A 17,680-nucleotide genomic window follows, 5' to 3' on the forward strand; every position below is an offset into this window, starting at 1 on the left:
TTTGGCCTCTGACGGTATGTAGCAGATCATTTTATATTTTATTATTATACTACATAAGGAAGGATTCTACTTATTGTGTATGTGGATGATATTGTGAATACTAAAGATGGTGATCAAGGTATCCAGATTCTAAAGCATCCTCTAAACTAAGTTTTAGACAAAAGATTTGGGACCATTGAAGTACTTATTGGGTATAGAAGTATCGAGATCTTGTGCAGGGGCCGTATTGTCATAGAGGAAGTATATTCTTGATCTTTTATATGAGATTGGACTGTTGGGATCCAAACCCGTTGATAAAGCTATGGATCCTAGCTAGTGTCAAATATGGGTGATTTATTGCCCAACTCAGAAAGATATCGAAGACACTTGTTAGAAAGTTGAATCATCTCACGGTCACTCAGCCACGTATCTCTTTCACAACAAGTGTTTTGAGTCAATGTCTTAATTCCCTGAGAACAAGTCACCGGGATACAATAATTCACATCTTAAGATATCTCAAAAGCACAGATAGGAGAGGTCTTTTATATCATATCAAGGTCCACTCATACTCTAGGATATAGTAATACAGACTAAGTCAATTCACCTTCCAACAAAAGATCCACAGTCGGGTATTGTATCTTTGCTGTGGAAATTTTGTTTCTTGGAGGAAGAAAAGAACTATGGTGGCCAGGTCAAGTGTTGAGTTAGAATATAGGGCCATGGCTCACACTACATGTGAACTTGTTTGGTTGAACATGTTGGAAAACTATGTTTTTCACATTCTCAATCTATGGAGCTAATGCATTATAATCAAGCTGCCATTTTATATTGCCTCCAATCCGGTCATCCATAAGCAGACAAAACATATTGAAGTTGATTGTCACTTTACTCGAGAAAAACTTGTGCAGAAGCTAATTACCACCACTCATGAAGTTTGATTTGCAGCTGGCTGATTTATTTACTAAAGCCTTGGGGGTGCTTGTGTTAAATTCATTTGTAATAAGATAGGAGCATATGATATATATGCTCTAGCTTGAGGGGGAGCGTTGATGGTTATCTAGTCTTTTAGCATTATTAGTATGCTAGCATTATGTTAATAAGTGTGAAATTAGTAAGGCTATTATTGTCATTGTACTTTGACATATATTATAAATAGAGGGAGAAGCATGTCATTGTGATTAGGTCTTCTATTTTACCTAATTATTCAACATTTGGTATTGAGCTCAATGCACCAAGTTGTGGGAATTAATGATGCGTGCACCTTGTTTGCACAAGGAGCCCATGATGGGTAAGGTTTCCTCATTGGAATATTTAAGCAACAAGGAGAGATCCGACCTTCACCCTAATTTTAGTATGATTCCCTATCAAGTCACACAGGGGGCAAAGGGAAGATGGGTGTAGGTTCTTTGCAGACACTCAAGTTTGCTTTGGATTGAAACAATGGAATACATGGTGCAAGGTATGCCTCTTCAATGTTCTAATTAACTGTTTCATGTTCATGCGCATGTGATTGATTTGGTCAAATATTGTTGTTGTTACAAAAGCATGTTATCACTAGCATGTGTCACAAATTGAAGAGCAAAAATGTATACTATAAGAAATGAACAAGAAGTAAAATGCCTAGAAAATTGAATGAGATCACAACAAAATCAACAAATCTAAGCTTGAAGAGAACAACAACCCTCAAACCTCATCATTGGAGAATGCACCTATAAGCCCCCAACTATGAAGTATGGATTTCACATAGTATAGAACAAAAACTTTCCATTAGCATGCTGTCTTGATCAAGTTCTCATATTGATCCAAACATGCATTGATTATCATAAATAATCGCCTCATATAATTCATCCAAGGAAACCTTTTCCCATATCCAAAAATAAGATAGTGCGAAAAGCAAAGCAAAGCAAAGGCTGAAATATCCACAATTAAACATTGAATCACTTCTGTTACATTTTATGATTGAGTTGGAAAAACTAAAAAGCGACAATCTATATGATCATTGACCAATGAATCAAACACAATAAATTTTTAGATCTTACCGTACGCAGACGCTTGACACCATTACGACCAGCAGCTAAGTGTCCATCCTGGGCATTACTTCCTGAAAGAGAAAAGATTGACACTGGAGATCCATCATCCTAGAAAAACAAGAAATAATTAGAAGCAAACCAAATTCTCTCAAAAGGATAAAAAATGAAGAATCAATAAATAGAAGCCAACCAACAACAATCAAAATGACAAAGAATGAAGTGGGTGATTTAATAATTTACATTTTTCTAGCATGCCAGATATAAAAAATGCAGCGATTTTGAGTAAAACAAAATGAATCTAGGAAATTTTTGAGACAGAAATCATGAAACAAATACATGGTCTGCACCCCATTTATGCAATTAATGGATATCTTGCTTATCAGAAAATTATGCAACGAAGTTATTGAAGGTAAAGTCATCTTTTTATGTGAGAAGACTAGGTGGCTCCGGAATCAATTTTTGATGTTTTGAAGGTAAAGGTTTGGGGCTTTGGGAAGAATAAAACAGGAAGGAATTTTTGGGTCTGCGCAGTTTTTATAGTGCTGTGGGTGCTATGGATTGAAAGGAATGCTAGAATTTTCAGAGATAAGAAGACCCCTCCTTCTTAACCTTGGGAGGAAGTTACTTTTTATGCCTCTTTTTCGGCAATTTCTTTTGGGTTTTTTTGAGGTCCAACCCCTGTCTCATGAAGATTAAACAGTTGTGTTGTAGGATTGAAAAAGCAGGAACACTTAATACCTTGGAGGAGCCACGAAAATGCGTCCAAGAGCCCCAAGCAGAGGAGTAAGGTTCTCCGATGTTGTAGGGCAGATCTTTGAGTCCCGTCCCAGATCCGGCAACGACGCCCTTTAAGAATTTCAGCATCTTCCCAGGAAGAACACACGCAATCTCTCCCTCAAGCTTGCTTCGCAGATATGACGACGAGGAGGTGGAGAAGAAGGAGCGTGGTTCGATCTGATAGCGTGTGTGCTGTGTAAGATCAAGCTCCCTCACGGATCAAGCTCCGTGATGGCGAACATAAACGGCATATGGTCCCGGGATGGCGTCATCGCCGGCGATGATGAAGGGGAACAAGACGAAGTCGATGAAGGGTTTCAAGTTGTCATTGAACCAAGCGGTGGCGTATGAGCTCGTCGTTGCGAATGGTAACAAAGACAGAAATACTAGATTGGAGGCAGCATAAAGAAACCGACGGTCGGAAGATGTGGGCTTTTTCGATTTTGTACTCTTGTAAGAGGCTGACGGCGACGATCGGTAGAAGAGGTTTTTCCAGTTTATTATTAATTTATAATAATATATTAAATAATACCTCATCAAAAAAATTATTCTCATAATTACGCTCACGTAATCTCGCTGCTTGATCAAATAATATTAATTTAAATTTCATTAGACCAAACAGTAAAATTTAAATGATCAGGGGAATTCGTGTGCTAATGCGTACCAATCAAATCTCGCTGGATCATCCAACCAGATTTGCATTGACATTTGCATCAACGTGTTCTCTCTCTCAATTTCATTCTCTGTTTCTTCCGTCTATGTTTCTTTACTCTCAGTTTTCTCTCTCATGGCTTCAACAACATCGTCAATAAGCTCCCAACAATCCCCTCTTACAACTCCTCCAACACCACCTTCGTCCAAGTCGACCCCTCCATCTTCTGCGCCGTCGTGTAGAAGCGCACCGACACTACCCTGAATGACCCATCTGCTGAAAAGCTCCCCATCGCCGTCCCGGCAAGGCACGCCGCCACCAAACCGGCTGCAGGAGAAATGGGTCCTCGTCGGCCGCCCTTCAAGCCACAAGCGGCGGCAAAGCATGAGAAATTTGGAGATCAAGCACACAAGCTTTTTGTACCCTCTTCCCTACCCCATCCATTAGATTCTCACCATGATCACAATTTTTCTGGGCATCTGGTGGTTTTCTGGCTACGGGTCCATTGTGGAAGCCTCTGAAGAGCAGACCAATCTACTTTTCATGATAGCTGGTTTTTTTTTAAATTTATATATATATATATATATATATATATATATATACTTAGATATATGTATAAATATATCCCCAAGAACAAAACACGACTCTAACTTGGGACCTTCGATACCGCCGAAGAAGCCGCTTTGGCTTATGACAAGGCCGCATACAAGCTTAGGGGAGATTTTGCTAGACTCAATTTTCCGAATCTCCGACCCTCTCAAGTTGCCGGTGTAGTAATCCTAAAAAAAATAAAGATAAAATTTAAATTTTAAAATTTAATTAATTGATATTATTAATTAAATAATAATATATAATTATAATATAATATATATATATATATATATATTATATATGTAACCTTCTTTAGCTTCAAGAAGGAATTAAATTTCCTGAAAGAAGAAACAGAGCCAGTGCAGAAGTTCTCTATCTCCTCATCTCCTCTCTCCCACTCTCCTCAATCCGTTTCCAATATTTGGCCGATTAAAAATCCGAAAATACCATTGGATTCCTATCACCGCCACCGACAATCCTATTGGAGCGGATTTATCACAGAAGTGGCGTAGGCATATCTCCGGGGATAAGGTCAATTCTCAAGCTTAAATCAAATTTTCTTAAACCATAAGCCCACTTAACAAAAAGAAACTATCGAGAGATTCGTAGGGAGATTCTCTACAATCTAACCGGAGCGGGTTTTCCAATTAGAGCTCCAGGTTACCAATCCTGAATCAGGGGTAAATTTAATAATTTAAGTTTTATTAGGCTATTTAGGGTATTCCAAGCATAGGGAGATTTTAGGGAAAGTTACTTTGGGATTGTAATGAATAATGTGGTTAAGTTTGAATTTTAGGGTTCAAGGGTTTTTGAACGCCGTAAGGCGTAGGCCGGGGTGTACTATGTAATGCCCCGAACCCTTTAACTCAAGTCCGGCGCATTATACCTAATAAAATCCCTGATAATCCATAATCAACATATAGGCAGTGGAAAACATAAACCATAATCTCCATATAACATTTACCATAATACTAGAGTTTACTAATTCTAACTATAATCCATAATAAATCAACCATCACCTGCATTTCCATAAATACGTACATCTCCAAAACATTTCAATATGTTCACAAACATTCCTTTCGTAACTGACTTAAAACATAAAGACATAAAACATAAATTTTATACATCCCAAAATTAGCATAGAAATTTATCTTTTTCTTTTTCTATTCCCCAATAATGCTATAAAAACCTCAAGCTCTTAAAGCTCGATCTCGAGGAAATCTTGAAAAAGATAAATTCATATTCAGGTGAGACACATCTCAGTAAGGGAATAAACCATATATTAAAATAGTGTGTGGCCAACATGAGTTTATATATGACATATTATTTAACATTTGAAAATTTCTAACATAATTTCTAAAATCATTTTCTAATCCTAATCAAACACATGCACATGTTTAACCCATGAGATTACCCGATGATAAGGGTGATTACCTACCCATACAAGTAGCACCCCTCTGCTCTGATATTTAGGTAATCCTAAGGTCATAACTAAAGCATACCAGGACACTCACCTCAATTAGTAAACCCTGAAGTGTTAGTTAATCTCGTACTCATACCGTTCAACAATAGATTACCAGCAAAGGCCCTAAGGATAGGGAAATCTACCCGCCCATATAAATAGGTTCTCTCTGCCCTAGTATTTTATGTAGCTACTACCACATCTAAAGTTACTAGTGCACTCGCCTTACTCAGCAAGCCCTCAAGAGAAGAGTGCGCCCCGCCCAAACATAACATTTTCTACATATATAAATACTTCTAATATCATAATACATTATTCTTTTTTGACATTATTCAATCATATACCTCCGTTCATGTTCATAACTTAAACATTGTATTTCATTTCACTTTAAGTGACTATTTCCCATTTTACATTGTTCACATTTCACATTTCATTTCCATTTCATTCATTTCCATTTTCATTTCATTTCATTTCATACCCAACATCTTTTAGTTGTTTTATCCATCATCTTTTAACTGTTTTACCCAACATTTTTCAACTGTCATATATTTACCCAGCCACTTTCAGCCGTTTTACCCAACATTTTTCAGCTGTTACACATTCACCCAGTCACTTTCAGCTGCTTTACCTAACATATTTCAACTGTTTATATGGTTGCATTAACACACACAAGTAGCATATTTCATTTAACATTTTCATACTTAGTTCATTCCGTGTATATTATGCATCTCATACATATAACATATTTCCACACAACATTCCTATTTACTCATGTCACAAAATTTAGTAGCAAAATTCATATATTGCCTGAAAATAAGCCAACCCACAATTAACATTCATATGCTAGAAAATTTTTTTTAATTTCTTGCATAATTATTCTAAAAAGTATTTCACTTCCATCGGTTCAATTTCACATATACGTATCTAGTAAACAGTCATAAATTCGAAAAAACATAATTTACATGGTTGACATTTTAAACCCATACTGAAAAATTTACACTTACATATAACATAATTTATTTTTCATTAAATTCATAAAAATTCTGATTTAATATATATATTTTTCCCTTTACCTTGTTTCTTGAATTACACCAACAGGATCTTTGAAAAATAGCTGCGGCGCTCACCCGGACCCTAGTTCAAAAACTATAGTTCCATTAAATTATTCCAAAATAAAATACTATTTGAATATTTCCTAGGGTCATAATCTCCAAATTAATAGTTATACCCACAAATATAATCAAATTGTCAAATTTCTCAAATCTCACTTTCACTTTGGATTATGGTCTAGAAAACCCAAATTGGAAGTTTACCTACGTCAAAATGACGACAACCGTGATTAGGACCATGTGGTGGTGCCCGATCGTCGATTTAACCACATATTTAAAGTGAAATTGAGAAAACGGGGAAAAAGTTATCTTTCCCTAGGAGTAGGCCTAAGCTGTTCCCACGACAAATCTATTCTAGTAGAAATGTCGGTGGCGGAGCTAGGAATCCAACGACACTTTCTGTCTTTCGATCGGCGCTCATTAAGCCGACAGAATTGAGGAGAGTGAGAGAGAGACGGAGACGGAGAGGACGGAAAGTGAGATAGAGAAGGAGAGAATTGCAGAGAGAAAAAAAAAAAAAATGCAGGAAGCTTCTCCGCCTGCGCCTCTGCCTCCTTATCCCCTTTTTTTTTTCTTTTTTCTTTTTTTTTTTATTTTCTTCTTTCCCTTCCTTTACTCACTTTACATATATCATAATAATATTATATATATATATATATATATATATATACACACACACACACACACACACACACATATAGTTTAACCATTAATACATATATCTTATTTATTTAATACATCAGATTTAATAATACTTAATTAATTGATTCATTCATAATAATTTATTTAATAATGTTTAACTAATTAATTGATTAATAATTTTAATTATTTATTTTTATTTTTAAAATTTTTTTTTTGTTATTACATACTAGGCTTTTGAGAAATCAGGTAAGGAAATTAAGTTAAGTCAATAATTTTATTTAATTTGAACCAATTAAATTAATATACATATATATTTATTGATTTATTTAAGAATTTAAAGGTTATTTCAAAAATCAACAATTCGAAATGGATTTTACAAACTTAGGATATATAGTATGGTATTTTGAATAGAAATGAACAGTGGAAGTTTGGTTGTTTATATGGTTATGTTTAAATGCTAAAATTGTGTGGCCGATGATTTTTTTTATAGGATTTATTGTTTAATTGGATTTGAGATTGTTTGCAAAATATTGGAACTGTTTGTGAAACGCTTAAATTGTTGCGAAAAATATTAGAATTGCTTGTGAATAATGCAGGAATTTGGTACGGCGGTTGAGGGCCAAGTTTTAATTGACAGTTATACGCCGGGTTATATTTTGTGGTCGGGGGCCAGGTTTTTGGAATAACAAGAAATATATGTGAAATGACGCTTTAAATGGTATTTTCTATTATCTAAATTGCATGATATGCTTTAAAAACCCTACGGACCAGTGTATTGAGAGTACGGTACCGTTGCTAGAGATTTATTATGTGGCGTGTGCACCCATACCTGTGCTAAAAGGCGTAGGGTGGCCTTGTCCGATTTGCCTACATGAGGTAAATGTGTAACGTCCTGCTTAATTTATCATATAATAATACAAATTTAATAAATAAGTTCACCCGAACCCGTGGGTAACGGGGACACCTGTCATTCACAGCAAAACCTATGTAGCAGTAAATGTAAAACATCATCATCATAACCACAAAAGATATAATACCAGAGTTAACTATAATCCATAAATATGGTGTTTATATACATCTCCCAAAATACAAAACATATATGCATATATAAGAACCCACAACTCAAATCTACTGTTTATAGACAAAACTTACCCTCCTGATAGGGTAGTAACACACTAACTCAACGGCGGCCTCGATTCGCCGGCTTTTCTAGGTTTCCTGAAAATTATTTAAGTTCGAGGGTGAGACACTTCTCGGTAAGGGAAAATAAACTGAATACAGCTGTGTGACAACATTAACATTTAATGCAATTATACATATACGATACATTTTATATATTTGTAAACATTCATCATAACATACTAAATAATGATATACTTTCATATTTTCTAATAAATTATACCGTTCATAAAATGTCTGTTATAACTGATAATACTGAAAACATACCCACGATGAATAGCTAGCTGGTGTCATGTATTACCCCCATGACGGGTTGTACAGCCCGAAGGCGAGACCCGACAATGGCTGGCCGACCACTACCGAGTCAAAAATGTTTGTAAGTACGATGAGCCCGCCACACCTTGGTTCGGACTGCTAGGTGGACGTCTACAACTGTACACTAAAAGCCACATCGACTATCCATCTCCCACCCCCTCGTGGGACGGTTAGCACAAATCTGAACATAGATATCTGATTTATATAGCTATGGTATCGTGCTCTTAAACTAAACTAAACTAACATCTGGGTTCTGATAACATATAGTACATGATAATATAGCATTTAACATAAATGGATTAATAGCATTTTTATACTTTTATAAATACGGCCTTGCGCCGAACGTTTCATAAATACGGCCTCGCACCGAACATTTCATAAACACAGCCTTGCACCGGAAACATATAACGTACACAGCCTTGCGCCGGAAATCTCATACATATCATTATGAGTAAATAAGTCTTTTATCATGTACTTCAAAATCATCATATACTGCATTATTTCATAATTCTTGAAAACATGATTATTCGTAAAATTATCATAATATAATACGTATCATGTAAAAATAATATTCATGCCACACAATGCGGTGTAAAATCATACTATTCATTCTAAAATTACATTTCTTGTATAACAACAGTATTTTCCTAAATATGCATTTTCTCAATAATATTCAAATATAAAACATGCCTTCCTAAAAATTAATTTGCTGATAAATAATACTAATTTGTATAGAAAAATAACTGCTTTAGTTTATTCCCTTACCTGACACTGAGAAAAACCCCCTAAAAATCCACTCGTCCTACACCCGCAAGGTTCCCCATTCAACACCCTAAATTCAACAACTCTCAGAACTAAACTTCAGTATTTTTACGTGAATATCGTTTCCTATAACTATGAAAAGATCAAATTTGGCATCAAAAGTCTTACCTCAACTCAGGGATGAACTTCAACTTGCTTCCACCAACGATCCGCTCCGGCAAATATGGAGAGAACTTCCCCAAGAGCGTCGTGGTGGCCTCAGATCGTCGATCTGGTGAACGACAGAGCCAAAATCGAAGAGAGATGAGAGAGAAATCGTAGAGAGGAGAGAGAGAGAGTGAATTTCCTAATTTTTTATGCGTTTAAAGGAGCTTCACACTATTTATACTAGGGGCTTCATCGACAAGCCACGTCACCTCATCGATGAGGAGGTCAATAGGCAATTCGTCGATGAACTCTCCCCTTCCTCAATGAAATTTAGAGTCACCAAAAAAAATCCTCTTGGTATCTTCTCGTCGATGAAATTCTCCTTCGTCGACGAGCTTATAATGTAACATCGTCAACGAACGCGAAGCGTTTGTCGATGAAGCCTGTTGTGCCCATTTTTCCCTGTTTCCATTTCTCTCTTTCTTAATTATTATTTAAATACCATTATACTTCGGGTCATTACAGAATGCACCACCCTGGGTGAGGGCAATCGAACCAGCAGTTGGAGCTGCGTATACCCGCGGAGTATGTTAGCGGAGAGTACAAATGACTATTGTCTGGGTGGATCTCCCAAGACATTAATCCAGCTTTCAGGCTGCACAAATTGTGCCATGGGAGAAGTAAATGGTGTGTTTGTCAAAGGGAGTGTCTTGTATGCATATCTATTAATTTATGTGAATACAAATAATTAATAAGATAATTTCAAGGACTTGTTAAGAAAGGCGAGTGTCCTAGAAGCAATAATGGTATTAGAGTATAGGGAAGCTACTTGTATGGGCGGGTAATCTTCGGCTAATTGTATGTGTGAGTGTAAAATAAAAATGTTTTCATAAATGTATTTATCTACTTAGTGAACTGGTTATTTTTTGTACACTAAATGCATGTAGGCCACACACTGACATTAACTTAGTCTTTCCCTTACTGAGTTGTGTCTCACCCCTACTTTACAAACTGTCTTTTCAAGAAATCCTAAAGATCGGGTCTAGCAGGCTAGAGGAGCCGAGCTAGTGGTGTAAATTTTATATAGGTAGTGTGTAGATTGAAATTTTATTTTTCTTTAGTTTTATGAGATGTAATTATGTGAAAATGGATATATTTGTGTATAAAGATAATTAGAGCTTTGGTAATGTAATTTGAGGATTTTGTATTTTATTTTCCCTGCATATATGTGCTTTATATATGATGAATGAGGTATTAGGTACACAGACGTCACTAAAGTAGCACTCTGGGCCCACGTGGCGGGTCGGGGTTGTTGCAAGTGGTATCAGAGCCTAGGTTTGTTAGGTTCTGTAGACTTTGAGGATTGATAATTACCAGAGTATAGGTTGAGATAAGATAGGGATAGGATTGGGTAGGTTAAGATGGGTTTTGGTTTGGAAGCTTAGAGACAAAAATCTATTGACGGACTTATGTGATTTTTTGAACCAGTCGCGAGTTTCAGAAAACCATGGTAAATCCATTGATGATTTCGTTTCTGGGTTAGGGGACCGGAACTCAAAAAATTTAGGTTGGAATGTTAATATGAGTGGGTATGTGTGTGAAGGTAATGTTAGAATGGAGATTTTTACCTTAATGGTTTTCTGATATAATTGGAATATGAATTATTAAATTAGAACTTATATATTATATCAATTCCATTATTCCATATTTGCATTAATTATGTTAAATGTGAAAATTCTAAGTCGGGTTATATCCTATTTACAGGATGGATTCCACAAGAAAAGATGTTGTGATTGAGATAACTCTAGCGAGGATAATGCTAATGCTTCAGGAGTGCTTCGAAATATAGTGCGATGGGCTAGAAAGGAAAACAGGAGGGACTCTAGAGAACAAGATCAACTAGTGGTTGATAGGGGTTGCACATTTCAACATTTCACCTAAGCGAACCCATCGACATTTGTAGGTGGACCGAACCCGATCTTAGCCAAAGATTGGATTCAGGAAATAAAGGAGCTACTGGGGGTGTTAGAGTGTACTAAGGAGCAAAAGCTGAAGTACGCCATTTGCAAACTAGTGGGGGAAGCAAAGAGATGGTGGTGATCGGAGAAAATGGTGGAGAAGTAGTGCCTAGGGCCAGCGGCTATCACTTGGAGCCGGTTCAAGGAGGTTTTCTTTGATTGGTATTTCCCTGTTGCTACCCGAACAGCAAAGGTAGAGGATTTCCTGCAGCTGACTTGGGGGTCCATGTCTGTGCAGCAGTATGCGCCCAAGTTTGTAAAGTTATCCCATTTCGCTTCACACATGGTTCCGAACGAGCCACTGAAGGCCCGGATGTTTGAGAGATGATTGAGACAGGGAATATGCGCACAGGTGGTGGCGTTATTGACTCAGAGCTTTTCTGAGCTGGTGGACCGGGCTATGGCGGTTGAGGCTAACATTCTGGAGGGGGAGAGAGTGGTGAACCAGAAGAAGAAGCCTTTGCCTCAGCGGTTTCAGACCAGTACTAGCTAGTGCTCATGGAAGCGGCCTGGTAGTTTGTTAGGCTAGCGACAGGAGTTGAGGTACCGAGGCTATCAAGGGTGTCCCTAACGTCCTATATGTTCCAGATGTCATCAGAGGCATTGGGGCGAGTGCAGGGGAGGATCAGTTGTCTGCTACCGATGTGGAGAGGCAAGACATCGAATGCGAGATTGTCGCGCACCGTTGAACTATGCGCCGCAGCAGCCACAATATCGAGGAGGTAACTAGGCACCCCAAGGTGGTCACCAGCGGCGCACAGCTCAGGCGCGAGGATACTCCCTTACGTCAGGTGATGCGGAGAACGCTGGCGATGTGGTGATAGGTATTATTTCCATACTGTCAGATAGTGTGATTGTATTATTTGATTCAGGTGCAACCCACACTTTTGTGTCTCGGGGATTTGTTAAACTATGTGGGTTAGGGGCTCAACAGTTAGAGATAGAGTTTTAAGTGGGCACACCGACAAGGTCAATGTTAGTATGTAGAAAGGTGATTAGGGATTATCAAGTAGAGATTCAAGGGAGAGTGTTGTTTGCTAGTTTGATAGTCCTTGATATACATGGTTTTGACATTATTTTAGGCATAAACTGGCTAGCATCCAGCTACCCGAGCATTGATTGTCATAGGAAGGAGGTGGTATTCAGTCCTCTTAGGGAGTAGGAGTTTGTATTTGTTGGTTCGTGTGTGCGTTTGACACCACGTATCCTTTCTACTATTCAGGTGAAGTGGTTACTTTTGGGGGGATGCCAAGGTCACCTTGCAATTGTGAAGGAAGTGCCGATAGAAGAGCTCAATTTGGAAGATATCCCGATGATAAGGGAGTTCTATGATGTTTTTCTAGAGGATTTACCGAGGTTGCCTCTTGATCATGCGGTGGAATTTACAATTGATTTGATCCTAGGGACAACACCAATCTCTAAAGCCCTATGCAGAATGACTGCAGTTGAATTAAAGGAGTTAAAGGAGCAATTACAGAAGCTTCTGGATAGGGGGTTTATCAGACCGAGCATATCACCTTGGGATGCACCGGTGTTATTTGCGAAGAAGAAGGACGGGTCGATGAGGATGTGCATCGACTACCGGGAGATTAATAAAATAACGACAAAGAACAAGTATCCGTTACCCCGAATTGAACCTATTTTATCAGCTTCAGGGTACGCAAATTTTCTCTAAAATCGATCTGCGATCTAGATATCATCATGTGAAGGTTATATCAGATGATGTAGCGAAGACTGCTTTTCAAACTTGGTACGGCCATTACAATTTCTTGGTTATGTCGTTAGGGTTGATCAATGCTACAACGATAATTATGGATCTGATGAATAGGGTATTCCACGAGTACTTAGACCAGTTTGTTATTGTAACGACCTACTTATCTTAATATAAAATGGAACATAATAAATAAAATGGTCAACCCGAAACCATGGGTATTGGGGACACCTGTCATTCACAGCGGAAACTTAAGTAGCAGTAAGTATAAAATTACAACCATCTAACCATAAAACATAATACTAGAGTCTACTTACATCAAAATAACACACACACACACACACACACACACACACACACACATATATATATATATATATATATATATATTCAATTTCCCATAACATTCCAAATATAACTAGGATCTCATAACAAAATAGTTCTGATCTTAGTACAAAATCTTACCCTCCTAGTGGGGTAACTCAAAACACTCAACGGTAGCCACAACCCTCTGGTCTCTTAAGGTCTCCTGAAAACTTAATTAAATTCGGGGGTGAGACACTTCTCAGTAAGGGAAAATAAACTAAATAAAATTGTATGGCAACATGAATTTTTAATGATAATATAGATATACAATACAATCTTCGTACCAGAAAACATTCATCATTTAATAACTATAAAAGCGTATACTTTCATATTTATAGTACATCGTACGAATCAGAACTATCTGGTATAACTAATAATACTGAAAACATACCCAGGATGAATATCTATTTGATGTCATGTATTACCCCCCATGACGGGTTGTGCAGCCCGAAGGCGAGACCCGACAATGGCTGGCCGACCACTGCCAAGTCAAAAATGTCTGTGAGTACAATGGGCCCGCCATACCCTGGTCCGGACTTTCAGGTGGACGTCTACACTCTACATTGAAATTCACATCAACTATCCATCTCCCACCCCCTCGTGGGGTGGTTAGCACAAATCTGATCATAGATATCTGATCTATAAGCTACGGTACCATGCTCATGAACTGAACTAAACTAACATCCGGGTTCTGATAACATATAATACATGATAATATAACATTTAACATAAATAGATTGATAGCATTTCTATAATTTAAAAAATATGGCCTTGCGGCGAACATTTCATAAATACGGCCTCATGCTGAAATCATACATAAAACACAGCCTCGTGCCGGCTATCAATCACGACCTCGCGCCGAATATCTCGTACATATCATTATGTATAATAAATCAATTGTCATGTATTTTCAACATCATTTTGTACTGTAATAATTCATATTCCTAAAAACATGCTTCATTCATAACATGGTCATATCATAATACCTTTCACGTAAGGTAATATTCTTGCCACACATCTATTGTATAAAATCATAGTTCATATTCTGAAATCATAATTTCTGGCATCTCATACATATATATACATTTCAGCATAATAGTAGTATTTTCTCAAATGTGCATTTCCCTCGTAAGATACATGTATAATACGTGCTTTCTTGAAAATAAATTTTCTCACAAATAATAATAATTTGCATGAAAAATAACTGCTTTAGTTTATTCCCTTACCTGGCTACTGAGAAAAGTCCCCTATAAATTCTGGTCTCACACCCGTAGTATTTCCTAATCAATACCTTAAAAATGAAAACTCTCAATACTAAACTTCAGTATTTTCATGTGAATATCATTTCCTATAACTACAGTAGGATCAAATTTGGCATAAAAATTCTTATCTTAACTGAGGGATGATTTTTGACTAGCTTCCACCAACGATCCGCTCCGACAAATTTGGAGAGAAGTTCCCCAGGAGCATTGTGATGGCCTCAGATCGTCGATCCGGTGAGCAATGGAGCTGAAATCAAAGAGAAAGGAGAGAAACCGAAGGGAGAGAGAAAGAGAGAGTGTGTGTTTTTCTTAATTTTGTGCATTTAAATCAAGATTTCTACTATTTATAGGGTCAGATTCATCGACGAGACACGTCACCTCGTCGACGAGTCCTGTAGAAAGTTCGTCGATGAACCTACACTTTCGTTGACGAATTTCAGACTTCCCCAAAACCCTCTCTTGGTATCTCCTCGTCGATGAAACTTGGCTTCATTTACGAGGCCCTCTTATTCCCTCGTCGACGAATCCCCTGTGTTCGTCGATGAGGACCTAATGATTTCCCTCGATTAATACTCCCAAAGTGCAATGTCATCGACAAACGCAAAGAGTTCGTTGACAAAGTCTGCTGCCTTCTTCTATTTCTGTTTCCATTTCCCTTCCTCTCTATTTAAATACATTTTTATTATTCGGGTTATTACAGTTATTGTGTTCATAGATGTTATTTTGGTTTACTCGAGGAGCCCTGAGGAGCATGAAGCTCATCCGAGACTAGTACTTCAGGTACTCAGGGAAAAGAAGTTATTTGCTAAACTTAAGAAATTTGAATTTCGGCTAGAGTAGATTGCATTTCTGGGTCATGTGGTATTTTAGGAAGGAATTTTAGTGGATCCGAGCAAAGTAGAGGCTGTAGTTGATTGGGCAAGGCCAAAGAATGTGTAGGAAGTCAAAAGTTTTCTAGGTCTTACCGGATACTACCATCGACTTGTCGAGGGGTTCTCCAGATTATCAGGGTCTTTGAAATGACTCAAGAGAAAGAATGTGAAATTTGACTGGACCGATGAGTGCGAGCAGAGCTTCCAGGGGTTGAAGCAGCGTCTGGTCACTGCCCCATTATTGACCCTTCCATCAGGTGAGGGTGGATTTGTAATCTATAGCAACACATCGCAGAAATGACTCAGTTGTGTTCTAATGCAGCAGGGGAGAGTCATTGCGTATGCGTTTCACCAGTTGAAAGAGTACGAAAAGAACTATCCTATGCATTACTTGGAGCGTGCAGCAATTGTGTTTGCATTGAAGATATGACGATACTACCTTTATGGTGTAAGGTGCGAGATCTTTACTTACCATAAGAGTCTCAAGTACTTCTTCACCTAGAATAAGTTGAATATGAGGTAGGACAGATGGCTCAAGTTGATAAAGAATTACAACTACACCATTAGCTATCACCCAAGAAAGGTGAGCGTGGGAGCCGATGCATTGAGTCGAAAATGTAGGGGTATGTTAGCCTCAGTAGTTATGGCTTCGCGCCAGATCAGTATGGACCTGGAGAGGTTAGGTGTAGAATTGATAAAAGGGAATCATTAGGCGTTATTTCTAGTCTGGTGGTTTAACCGACTTTACGGGAGAGAATCAGAACAACTCAGTTGAAAGATGCAGAGTTAATGGAGATTGTAGAGAAGATACAGGATGAGCAACACACATACTTAAATGTTGTTGATGATGGAGTTCTCAAATTTCATACTCGATTGTGTGTGCCAGATGGCAAAGAGATAAAGAGGACGATTCTGGGGGAAGTTCCCCGTTCTCTCTATATTGTTCACTTGGGTAGCACGAAGATGTATAGAGACTTGTGTGAATCATTCTGGTGGAGTAACATGAAGAGGAAAATTTATAAATTTGTGGGTCAGTGCTTGATGTGTCAGCAGGTGAAGGCAGAACACCAGAGGCCAGTGGGACCACTTCAACCACTAGACATCCCTACGTGGAAGTGGGAGCATATCTCGATGGACTTTGTAGCGGGATTGCCTTTAGCGTTTCCTGGGTAGAATGTCATATGGGTAGTTATTGACAGATTGACAAAGACTACCCATTTCATTCTGGTTAGAATAAGTTACTCCATGGATAAGCTGGCAGAACTTTATGTTCAAGAGATAATGAGAATGCATGGTGTGCCTGTGTCCATCGTTTCACATCGGGACCCGCGGTTCACTTCCCGATTTTGGAAGAGTTTACAGGGAGCATTGGGTTCTCAACTCACTTTTAGTACTGCATTTCTCCCTCAGACGGATGGACAGTCTGAACGAACCATTCAGATTCTCGAAGATATGTTATGGGCATGAGTATTAGATTTTGGGGGTAGTTGGATCTGATATCTGCCGTTGGTTGAGTTTGCATACAATAATAGTCACCAGACCAGCATTGGAATGGCACCATATGAGGCTTTGTATGGTCGCTGGTGTCGATCTCCATTGTACTGGATTGAAGTAGGCAAGCGGTAAATTTTGGGACCATAACTTGTTTAGCAGGCCTCTGCAAAGATCGAGCTTATCAGGGAAACGATTAAAGCAGCCCAGAGTCAACAGAAGAGTTATGCGGATACTCACTGATGGGAGCTAGAATTTGAGATAGGTGATATGATATTCTTGAGGATTGCTCAAATGAAGGGAGTGACGAAGTAT

General features: G+C 38.0%; 1 protein-coding gene across 1 annotated transcript in view; it reads right to left on the reverse strand.

Moving 5' to 3' along the window:
• Positions 1 to 3,265, reverse strand: part of LOC131151022 (uncharacterized) — an 80,063-nt gene extending 76,798 nt beyond the window's left edge. The window contains exons 1-2 of the mRNA XM_058102180.1: positions 2,748 to 3,265; positions 2,019 to 2,117 (exon numbers count right to left, since the gene is read on the reverse strand). Of these exons, the coding sequence (XP_057958163.1) occupies positions 2,019 to 2,117; positions 2,748 to 2,873 (225 nt within the window). The 5' untranslated portion in view covers positions 2,874 to 3,265. The remainder of the gene's footprint in view (positions 1 to 2,018; positions 2,118 to 2,747) is intronic.
• Between the last annotated feature and the right edge of the window lie 14,415 nt (positions 3,266 to 17,680).

The sequence above is a fragment of the Malania oleifera genome, chromosome 3 (assembly GCF_029873635.1).
Source record: "Malania oleifera isolate guangnan ecotype guangnan chromosome 3, ASM2987363v1, whole genome shotgun sequence".
Taxonomy (NCBI): domain Eukaryota; kingdom Viridiplantae; phylum Streptophyta; class Magnoliopsida; order Santalales; family Ximeniaceae; genus Malania; species Malania oleifera.